A 12,772-nucleotide genomic window follows, 5' to 3' on the forward strand; every position below is an offset into this window, starting at 1 on the left:
ATGAACAAAGGGAAGCAGTACCAGCTAAATATTGGAGCTGCGATTCCGCAAGACCTCCTCTATAATGAAATCTTAAGTCGACTCCCGGTGAAATACCTCCTGAAGTTCAAGTCGGTTTCAAAACAGTGGAAGGAAGTAATATCATCCCCTGATTTCATTAAACTCCATCTCCAACGTCAACAAACTTGTAGCAGCCCCAAGGTACTTATTCAAACAGTTAGCAAACGTAGCATTCATGAAGAAGACGCCAAAGTAACTTTGTTATCCTTTAGTCAGACGAACGATTTGGAGTTTACTTTATCAACACTAGATTGCAAGAAAGAAGTGGTAAAGAGTGAATTCATTGGTTCATGTAACGGCTTGATCTGCGCCAAAGACAGTACAAGGTACTCGAGGGACCAAAAGTTCTATCTTTGGAACCCAGCGACCAAAGAACAGTGTGTAATTCAAGGAGCAGATAAGCCTTACTATAACGTCTTCTATTCGGGGTTCGGATATGATTCAAGGTCTGACGACTACAAGATAATCATCATAGGAACCGACTCTGGCAAAGGACCACTAGCTAACCAACTATTTACCTTGAAATCGAATAAATGGAAGACTTTAAAAATCTATGAGAAGAAGAAACATTCAAGCTTATGGGATCCGAAGTGTCAGGGCAGAGTGATGCCTATTCAAGTCGGTGGGCGCTTGCATTGGTTAGTATATTGGAAGCGTGCCATCTTGGTCTTTGATTTAGGTAAAGAGTGTTTCTCCGCTTTATCTTTGCCGAATTCACAATGTTTTTCAGATCTTAAAAGGCAGAATTCATGTCTTTTTCAAATAAAAGATCATTTATGTTTGTGTGCAATGTTGAGCTGTAACGGTCCTCAAAATCATACAAGTCACACTGAGACCGTCCTAGAAGTGTGGATGCGCAGAGAATCAAGCCCATCTTGGATAATTTTATATCGTCCTACTAATTTACATCCTAATGTTTTCTACAATGAACTTGGTTACACTTATATGATGTCCGAGTTTACAAATAAGACGGGATTTTTTCTTCTCCGCCGCCGGAAGAATTTTGTCGATACATTGGTTCATATCAGGGCACATGAAGATGATGTTCTTCGGGTGTCCGAACATCCAGTTGGAGAAACCTTGCCTTTCAATTGTGCCGTTAATTATACTGAAAGCCTCATATCCCCCTTTTTTGGCCACACACCTACACCTTTCCCTGTCAGTGAAGATTATTATTGGTGGGATGATTATTGGTGGGAGTGTGGGACGAATGATAAGTCGTGCCTGAAAGTTTTTCTTATGTAGTTAATTTGCTAATGCAAAATTGATTTCATTTTCAGATTCGATGTGTAGAAATTAGTATGTCTTTGTCCAATTTCAAAATCCCATTTTATAACCCTATTAAATATAAAAAATGAGATAGCGACACCGAGTCTTACTCAAATTCAATAACATCCAGGATAAAATTGTAATTTGATTAACTATTTTGAATTTCAAACAAAATACTAATGAAGGACAATTTAGGAACTTTGGCTAGCTAGTATTATTAGTTACCCAATAATTAAAGATTTGATAAACAACTACAAAATCTGTGTTATCACGCCAATTTGTACGTAAACAATTAAACTCCATTATCATTAAAACTGGGCACTGATGAGTACTACCCCAATATTCAATGAAGATCTTCAAACAAAAATTCATGAAATTGATTGGTAAGAGTTATGACGTGGAGAATAATAGTAATATTGTACATCGACAATGGTGTTCTTCTTCACGTGTGACGTGTCTTAGCAACCATGGAAATCAAACTGGATAGATGGAAGAGAATCAGAGATAGATTAGTTTTCATATTTTTAGTAATATTGGATATAGTTTAGTTTAATTTACTTTTTAATTTTTTAGTTTTTTCTATTTTTTTTATTAGGGTGTTACCACAACTCAATAACTGTCGCCCTAACACTTCCCAATAAATATCATGTCTATGTTTTCATTCCCAGAAAAGTCATTAAACTAGTTTTAAACCCGTGTAAAAAATACACGAGTTGTATTATCGTAATAGTAGGCACAATTGAATTAAAATACATGAGTTAAATAGTCAAGAATTTAAAATGTGTACTCACTATACTAGAAGAGGGATCTCGTGAATTTGGTTCTTATGGTGGGTTTGTGTTCACAAATCTCAGCAATTAAATCAATGAAAACAACGACTTAGATTGAATTAAAACAAAACAAAGTCGGACATAAGTAGCTTTCGTCCTCTTTTTCACGGAGTCTCAATTCCTTGACAATGAACCCTCTCTCCCTAAGTTTACCTCTCTTCTGCCTCTTCCCTTTATATTTTCTTGCTACAATCATTTCTTTTTTGCTCTTATCTCTTGAAGAATCAATCACCAAAACATCAAATTTTAGAATAATTGAAGATCTTGGTCAAAAAATCCCTGAATTAAAACCTTAGAATTTTGGGGAAAAAACGTAGTAACATTAATTCCTTCTTAATTTCAACAATTAACAATCAATTCATCAAATTTGTAGTTCATATTACTCAAGATTCGTAATAAAATCGTCTTACTGGAGTCAGATTGATGAAGAAAAAGTAGTTTTCTACTTTGATTTGCCAGTGGAGATGTATCGGTATGTTCCATCAACAGATTGAACATTTTAACCCGTCAAAATGAAGAGTACAATTGATGATGAACCGGTGGCTAATGCGGTGGTGAAGGAGTTTGATGCGAGCTGATAATGGGTTCGGTGTCGTGTTGAACCGAGTTGATGCAGACGAGGGAGTTTTATGGTGGTGCGAGTGGGTGAGCTTCAGTGGTGAGGTGCTGAACTGGTGAAGGGTATGGTGAAATTAATGGCGATGGAGAAGAGATGAGCAGGTTACTTGTGTGGATGCGGTGATTTGAACAACAGCAGTGGTGCTGAACTTGATTAGTTCGGATGATAAGAACGCTGTCGTCGCTGTCTCTGAAGGTCTCCTACCGGTTTTAATCAAGATAATCGACTCAATGACGTCGTTTGATATCAATGAAAAGGCCGTTTGATGTGTGAGCGAATTGGTTAAATAAATCAATAGGTCTTGGTATAGACGGGTGGGGCGAATAGACGGGTAAAGACCTCTAATAAAATGGGTAGGTGGGACACCCCATGTGCTTCCCACTCTATGGCAAATGAGTATTTTGTGAGGGAAAATGATATCCGTCTATACGTATAGATGGATAGTGTCCGTCTATAATGAGAATTTGTGTAAATAAATTGTAGTAGTAGTACTCCCTCCATTCAACTCCACTTTGCAACATTGCTTTTTGCGCGGGTATTAAGAAACGGATTAAAAAAACTATTAAAAGTACATAGGGAAAGGGAATGGTGGGGTTAAAGATATTAAAAAAATATAAAGGTGAGTTTTATGGTGGATTTGTGTGGGGTATGAATGACATTTTTTGTAAATATAGATTTTCAATAAGGATAGAAAGGTCTTTTACATGTCCAAATAAGGAAACCTGTAAAGTGGAGTTGAATGGACGGAAATAGAATACTTGTAAAGTGGAGTTGAATGGAGGGAGTATAAGTCAACACAATTAGACAGATTTGGATCCTCTTCATTTCTTTTAAGAATTGGAGAGGCCATTTGCTCTCTTAAATTCTTTAAATAATATTTTCTCTACTAAACATCAATATTCCTTTATTTTTACACATAAATTTAGAACCGTTTGATAATCCCAAGATGCGATCTGGACCACCGAAAAAAAAATGACCTATCCATTTCTTTTTAGGAAATTGAGAGAATCTCCGCTCCAATTAGACAACCAAAGAAACTAAAACATACCCCTGCAACATTAAAACATACCCCTGCAACATTAAGGGAGTTACTGACTATAGTCCATGGGCACGATAGCAACTTGCTCAAATAACGTCCACCGTGTTATTCCAACGTTATTCCATTGTTAACAAGCCTTATATTATTGTTATTTTAATATAACACTAAACAAGTTAATGATGGACCCTTCTTTTAGGGTAGCCATAAATCCACGGATGGAATGTATTGCCCCACTGGATTTATAAGCATTCTGTCTAAAATATCTTTTTTTTCTATGCAATAAGTTCAGTTGGTGGGCCATATATAAGGACAAACCATGGAAATGCATTTATAAATCCCGTGCTTCAGTACTTTTCACCCGCGAATACATAGCTACCCTTCTTTTATCCTCTTCATATAAAAAAAAACACTAAAATAATACCACAATAACACTATAGTAACATCACAATAATAGTAGGCTAACACAGTTGAGTAACACTACATTAACACTATTATTACTATATTGTTACTCTAATGTTACCAATGTTATTGTTATCCCATTTTTATTCCATTGTTATTGTGTGCTATTCTATTGTTACTCTAATATTGTCGTATCCCATTGGTACTTTGGTGTTATTCTTTTGTTATGGTATTGTTACTCTAATGTTATCATTATCTCATAGTTATTGTGGTGTTATTCTGTTGAAGTATGTGTCCTCAACAATAGTGTGGTCACATATTTAAATCCCATATAAAAGAATACAAAAGGGATGATTCAATATTTTGTCAACTGATTAACATTAATCGGTAACGATTGGCTGATTAGAGTTTGACGTTACTGTCGTTTGACGGTGGTGATCAGTTTATCCCTTAAGGTCAAACATATAGGACAATTCCCTTAACTGATAAGTTAATTGATTGTATGTCGATACAGATAAATTAATTCCTTAAAATTGAACAATTTTTTATCAATGAGTGAGAGTTATATATCTTATTGTAATATGATTAAATAAGATTCAATTTAATAATTAATCTGTTATATTACTAAAATTGATTAATGTTTATGAAACATTTGAGATAAGAGTAATTAGTTAATCATAATTGCAAACTATTGTAGATTATATTAACTAGACTTAATGTGACCCATTTTATATACATGTAATTGTGAATTACTTGTTAATTTGTTAAATGTAATTTATTTGATTTAAAATGATATTTAATTAGTTAAATATGCATTTATATTTCTAATGACATGTTACATGTCACACATTACAATTGACAAAATACAAAAATAAAATGGAAGTCCACTTTATGGTGAAGAGACCGTTTTTTAGCATGGATAGGTTTAGGATTGTGTAGTTGATTATTTTAATAATTTAAACATAATCATTACATCTATTCTACTAAACCTAGCCTATTGTTTTTGGGTAAGACAAAAAGGAAAAGCATTTTCCCTTCCCCATGTACTAAAACCGGTCACCCCCACCCCATATATGAGAATTAGTTCTCTTATTTTGACTCACTTCATGCTCATGAAAAAACTTCTTCTTCTCTCTACATAAAATAGTTTTATGGTCAAGATTTGTTCAAAAATCTAATAAAATAAATATATTACTATAGTAGTAATATCATGAATATTAGATTTAATATTTTAAGGATACTAATATATTTTACCTATTTATATTAGTGTTAAGGGTAAGTCTTGGGTGCAACTAAGAGGAGAGTTTCTAATTTGGAACTTTGATTTTTGGAGGATCATCCTAAAGTGATTAAGCTCAAGAACAAGGTTAGTAAGGTGTCCTACCTTGTGCTCAAATAAATCGGTCCACCATTTTGTAAGAGTAAAACCGTTTTTCTCCTTATTTCATTTATTTACATATTGCATGCAACTAGATCTATTATTCTAAATTAGTGAGTAATTTAAAAACTAATTAGAGGAGTCTAATTAGGGGTTAAAGAACCTAAAAATTTTGTATTAGAGCTTTTTGATGCATGCAAATCGTTTTTTGAGTTTTTTACGAGTTATTTGATGACTATAATAAAACCCGGAAAATTTGTGTCTATATAAAATATGCACAAAATTTTTCATGCATGAATACATTCTGGTCCTAAAATATTTTAGGTCATTTTAGATTATTTATGGAATTTTATTGCTCATTTTTATAATTTATTGGATAATAATAACATTTTAATGAATAAAATGGTTATTTAATAACTAAAAATAGTTATATGTTGTTCCTGGCCACAAAATTTTAATATGATCTCACATGTATATTTTACTTATTGTATGTAAAATTAGAGGTTAATGTGATTAATTTTGCATGATTTATGGTTTTAATGGTTAAAATAGAATAAATCGAGATTATATAAGCTAAAAATAGCTAAAACGAAATTTATGGCATGAAATTTTTTTCCGAAGTTTCACACATATTTACAACATCATATGTGAAATGGAAAAATTAATTTTGTTAATTTTTTGTGTTTATTGACTTTTTATGTGATAAAATCGATAAAAGGCAATTTTATTAGTCATAAAATTAAGTTCGAAATTTTTGGTTGGATTTATATTTTTTCAGGATTTAGAAATTATTATAGTATGTTCAAAATTTTGATTTTGAATTTTTCATATTTTTTGTGATTAATTTGGAACTAAGTTGTAAAAATTATGATTTATGCTTTTTATTCATGAAATAAATTAAAAATGCTTTGTGAGCAATTTTATTGATTTTTTGGGATCTTGGCCATATTCCCGAATATACAAAATTTTTATTATTTATTGGGAATTATTTCTTAATTGATAAGATTAATAAGATTATAATGAGCAATAATGTAAAACCAAGTTAGATTATCGTCAATCTTAGTATAGACTAATATTTGAGTCCTAAGACGGTTAGGGTAATTAACTTGGGCTTAAATTTGATTTAAGTACTCCCTCCTATTCTCCATTTTGTTCCCCTTTGTTGTGGGCACAAGATTTTAGGAGGATAATATAGTATGAATTGTCTGAGTTGGGTGGGGTTTGGTGATAGGAGAGATGAATGAATAAATAGGAATTAAATAAGGAATTGTGAGTTGGGTGGGGTTTGGTGATAGGAGAGAGGAATGAATAAATAAGAATTAAATAAGAAATTGTGAGTTGAGTGGGGTTTGGTGATAGGAGAGAGGAATTAATAAAATAAGAGTAGAAGTTTTCCAAAAAAGGAAAGGGGAAGAAAACCTGAATAATCCGTTTATGGAAATAGGGAAGAAAAGGGTGAATAGGAGGGAGTATTATTTTGTGATTTTAATAAGTTAAAAGTCACGCATTTCCATAAAACCAAGCGATATATGATATAATCTAGTAGGGCGATTTGGCACATTCATTTTTGCATGTTGAATACATATATAATGTTGCATATTTTTATAGATGCATGTCATTTAAATTTATGTAATTTTGAATAATGTAATTTGTCTTAGTATGGTCTTAGTTTTTAATCGGTATTACCCGTAATATAAGGGAATATCGATTCAGTTGTAATTTTAATGTGATTTCGCATTACCGTTTTGTAATTTAATAGATTTAAATTTTTATTACAAATGTGTAATAGGGATAACTATATATTTTATTATTATTTTTGTAATTTCGGAGTTTCCTAAAGACGGAGCCATTCGGAAAGGAGTTCCGATCAAGACGGTGTTTCCTTGGGAGGCGTGTCACATGAAGTTCAAGGGACCAAAGGAGTTGGTTTCCGAATATGTAATAGATTATTGGATTTTCTATTTTAGGCTAGGCCATACTAGGAAATTTCTTTTCTTTAAATGCTCTATTTTATATGTTTGCATGCATGCCAAATCGCCATAACATCACATGCATATCTTTTTATATCGAGTTCTCGACCTTGTCAATTATAATTATCGATAGATCACTAATTTGGTTCACTTAAAAGAGATAAATAAATTGACAAGACCTTCACATTTCTAAAAATTAGGACTTAGCCTTACGAAATAGTAGGAACTCATGAATCCCAATTTCATTAGGGGTACAATACGGTATTGAAATATTATATCGGAGTGCTTTCTTTTAACGTTGGGTAAGTGGGTAATAGAATGTTATTACATTTCGAAATTTGGTTGAACTCAACGAAAGTATTAGAAGGACCGTTGTCTCAATAGGTTTGGGCTAAATATGAACTTAATGTAATTTCATCGACCGAGAGTTCTAAGTGTAGAATCGGTTAAATGAGTCAACCCACCAAATTGTATTAGTAATGGTTGTAGAGGGACCGTTGTCCCACAATCGAGCTAGTATGAATTTGGATCTTGGAATCGTTTATATAATTGGGTGGAGGTCATTATATAAATGCTAAAACTTGCTAAAAGTTTTCATATATTACGTTGAATGTTAGTTTTCCCACTATTTCGTTGTTTAAATTTGTTCTATATCTTTGCTCCTAGACATATACTATGTCATTTCGATTTTAACTTATGTCTCCATTAAACAATTATAGCTAAAGACAAATAGAATCTCCTTTCTAAAAGCCTCAATTGAACCGTTTAAATAAGGCATGGACTAGCTCCATAGGAATCGTTCTATTCCATAGAACTCCATAGGAATTGTTCTATGTCATATAAGATTAGCATCTTAAAATTCCTAACATACCTATGTATGATTTCTTGTGAAGAAATAATAGAGGTAATGATTAGTCAAAATATATTTTGATAATATCTTCTATGCATCCATGGTTCAAAAGTCTTATTGCACAAACTAAACACTTGTCATCAAGCACTTAAGTAATTAAGAACATGACAATATTAAATTGGTAAGTTGATTTGTTAGAAATTTTGATTGACCAAATACCACAAAAGGGTTAACCCTTTTGTGGGATTAACTAGGAATTTATGTAAAGATAAGTCTTCATCAAGTAGAAATTCTTGAAGTCAATGGGAGCAATAAGAACTAAGTACCTATCTTAATTGTTAAAGATAGAACTAAGCTCGAAAGAGAAGGTGTTAGACACTAAAATAGATACAGACCCCAAATAAGTAAACATCAAGGAAGTTGGTCGTGTGACTCCAACATATTCCTTCTTGAATATCTATGACATTGACATTGCATTCTTGCTAATTACCACATCATAAGTATTTGATACAAATTTGTGGATTTCATCATAATATTTAGCATTATCGTGTGACGACTAGCAAGAATGTTGTAGTGTACTCATTTTAGTTTTGTATTTAGAAATGTACCTCAATAATTGTTATGATGTACACTAACTCTAAATAAGAATATAATTCAAGTTTTGTGAAAAAACAAAGGGTTTCACTATTATGCAATTAAAAGAAGCGTTGTGGCCTTACATACCACGATTAAGTTTATCGTGAGACCATACAAATCAAGGTAATTATATTCAAACTAGAAATAAAAATATATACAAGACTCAAGTTGGTGACCCCTATCATTTCTCAATTCTCGATTAAAAATCGCATTTAGAAACTAGTTTTGACTAGTATCCCAAACCATTTGATTTGGAATCTCTCGGTGTGTGTGAATCTTGTATTCAAAGCAAGATAATTCATGATTTTTCCTGGAAAAGATTACGAATAGACAAGATATTCGCCCTATTTACACTTTGAATTATATGGTCGAATACAATTTCAATCAGAGAAGGTTATTACTTCTTCATCTCTTTTACCAACGAACTAGGTAGATACTTGGTATCCACTTTATGAGGTAAGAAGAGAAATTCTTTGAATAAGTTCAATGAATGTTTACAAGTATCAAAACCTAGAGATTGTAAAACCAAAGTATTAGTACTTTGTTAAGGTAGGAAACAATAAAGTAATGACTTTGATTTACACTAAAAGGAGTGTGATATGGTATCACAAGTTCACTTTCATAAACACATAATATTAGATAGAGTGTGTTAGAAAGTAACAAAGAATCCTATATGATATGATTGAATCTTTACAATAGAGTTGGAGGTAGTTTTTGTTATAAAATTTGTCTGGCATTTAAATTTCTCACTAAAACAAAACATAGTTAAAGCAATCATCTACATTTCATATGAGATATGGTTAGGAATGGTACCTAAATTGTAGCTTGTTTCGATAGTAAACATGTGCTTTTTTTTCCTACATGATCACGAGAACGAAGGGTTTGTGGCTCGTGATGCTGTCTGTTAAGAAAAGAGGATTATTTTTTAAAAATAGAGTGGGAGAAAATGTTCAAGAGCCACAAACTCATTATAAGACGTAGAAAAATGTTCTTTCTTGGTCAAAATCAGTAAATATTTCTTCGAAACCTAACTGTACAGGAGTCATGTTATTTTTGAAAGTAACAAACATGTACCTTATTAAGATGCTTTATCTAGTTTCAACTCCACAAAAGTCCGAACTGAACATAAACATTAAGATGTTTCCATGACTTGGTTGATTGGTGGTAAGAGATTTACACCAATTGCAACGCTTCGTTAAATTCGAATTTCATAATATTATTTGACTGTTGGATTTTAAAATCATCTTGCATGAGTTTTGTAAATCACAACTATCCTAAGGTAAGATGCGAACTTAAGAATAAATCTTAAGTAGAAGTCAAGGAGTTGAATGGTATGTTTTAGTCATGTAATAAACCTTTCTCGATTTGTCAAATAGTTTTGTTTATACATGAAGTTTAGTGGGAGTAAGGTGGTATTATTAGTCATATATGTAAATAACATATTGATCACTATGAGTGATGAAAGACTTAGGAAAAGAATAATACATCTCTAAGATATCCAGTTCGATGGATATTAGCATAAAGTTAATATTCTTACGTTAATTAGAATCTTGACAAGTTCAAAAGTCTTGAACATGTAGAAATTGAATCCATTTGCTTCCGCTGCTGGATTAATTCATTATGCTAAGATGTATCACTATTCTTATACTTCTTATACTTGGAGTATGACGAGAAATTAAAATCGAATCTTTGTGAAAGTCACTATATAACCATATAGTTCATCCTTTAGTACGTACTCAAGAAGGACTAAGATATGAAGCTAAATGTTTGGAACTATTTGTTGGATTTATGTGCAATGAGTTACACAAAAACCATATTCTAAACTCATAAGGATGGTTGGAGAACCACCTTGGCTATGATTATTTGAGGAGTAAATCTGCGAGGAACGTTCTAGGCAGTTGAACAATGAGAAATATACAATGGAAATTATATTGTCAACTAATCAATATTTATCGGTAACGATTGGCTCACTAGAGTTTGACGTTACTGTCGTTTGACGGTAGTGATCAGTTGATCCCTTGAGTACACTTGCAACTATGAGATATGCAAGAAAGATGAATCCCAAACACTCTGAGGATAGTGGAAGCTATCCTAAGGTAAGAGAGCCTATGTCTAGATTGGAACTAAACACGTACTCAAAAGGTTTTTATAATACAAGATTATAGATAACGAAGGGAAATAGTATATAATAAGGTTAAATAAAGTGCAAGATGTTGCTAAAACTAGTTAACTAAGGGCTTCTCATAGGCTTAACATGATATGTCATGCCATTCCAATTGAATTGAGATGTACGATTATATACAAAATTAATTATGGATTATAGATTTTGTAGTAATTGATATTGTATTAATTTTACATATGTGATAATACATTCATCGTTTGAGTTTCATTCTAAACTCTTTTACTTTGTTATATCCAAATAGGTTGTAAAGACAATATTGAACCCTATTAAAGTGAAATGGATTAACATAATATTGGCCCCTAGTCACTTATATGAGGTGACGTCTCCAACTGACTAGAGTGTGAGTCGATTGATGGCAAGTTCAAGTGCCATAAGGTCATAAGAGATGACTAGTCGATCACATAAGAAGACTGTATGGGACACTCTATCAGGTAGTGACCACTTATAGAGTTCTTGAAATTCATATAGTCTGGTCGTGGCGAGAGTTACTATAGTATTCTTTTTTAGTCGATTCTTTGATTAGAGACTGTTTGCCCAAGGTGGCACAGTTTCTGATTGACTTTGATTTTTGCTCTACGACTTCCGAATATGGAGTGCAAATGGGCATCTTTTGGGTCATCATGAACTGTGGCTGAACAAAGGGAGCAGTGCGATAGGAATTGTCCACCCCATTGTCAGAGTTATCTAAATCTCAGGGCCACTCGAGGAGTATTGAACTTAAAATGCTTGGCCACGCTCGGAAGGTATCTACGGTAGATAATTCCGGTCAAACAGTTACTCTCCAGATCTAGGAAACCACTCTAGATATGATCAAATGCAAATACGACCTGCAAGACACCTTGCATTAAGTGGGAGATAGTAATAGGACAGGAGAATTGGTGACGCACACTTGTCTCGAACAAGTAGGATATTGTTGGAGTATGTGTCCTCAACAATAGTGCGATCACATATTTAAATATCATATAAAAGAATACAAAAAGGATGATTCAATATTTTGTCAACTGATCAACATTAATCGGTAACGATTGGCTGACTAGAGTTTGACATTACTGTCGTTTGACGGTGGTGATCAGTTGATCCCTTAAGGTCAAACCTATAGGACAATTCCCTTAACTGATAAGTTAATTGATGGTATGTCGATACAGATTAATTAATTCTTTAAAATTGAAAAAAAAAATTATCAATGAGTGAGAGTTATATATCTTATTTAAATATGATTAAATATGATTCAATTTAGTAATTAATATGTTATATTACTAAAATTGATTAATGTTTATGAAACATTTGAGATAAGAGTAATTAGTTAATCATAATCGCAAAATATTATAATTATATTAACTACACTTAATGTGACTCATTTTATATACATGTAATTGTGAATTACTTGTTAATTTGTTAAATGTAATTTATTTGATTTAAAATTATATTTACTTAGTTAAATATGCATTTATATTTCTAATGACATGTTATATGTCACATGTCACACATTATACATTACAATTGACAAAATACAAAAATAAAATGGAAGTTCATTTTATGT

General features: G+C 32.2%; 1 protein-coding gene across 1 annotated transcript; it reads left to right on the forward strand.

The window, feature by feature from the left end:
- Nucleotides 1-1,305, forward strand: LOC141613450 (putative F-box protein At1g33530). The gene has a single exon (XM_074432184.1). It carries the CDS (start codon nt 1-3, stop codon nt 1,303-1,305), a length of 1,305 nt encoding a protein of 434 aa, XP_074288285.1.
- Nucleotides 1,306-12,772: the final 11,467 nt, after the last annotated feature.

Source organism: Silene latifolia, chromosome 11, assembly GCF_048544455.1.
Source record: "Silene latifolia isolate original U9 population chromosome 11, ASM4854445v1, whole genome shotgun sequence".
NCBI lineage: Eukaryota > Viridiplantae > Streptophyta > Magnoliopsida > Caryophyllales > Caryophyllaceae > Silene > Silene latifolia.

Bases quoted from the DNA above. Each gene is read 5' to 3' on its own strand.
- LOC141613450 (XM_074432184.1), top strand. From the start codon at position 1: ATGAACAAAGGGAAGCAGTACCAGCTAAATATTGGAGCTGCGATTCCG.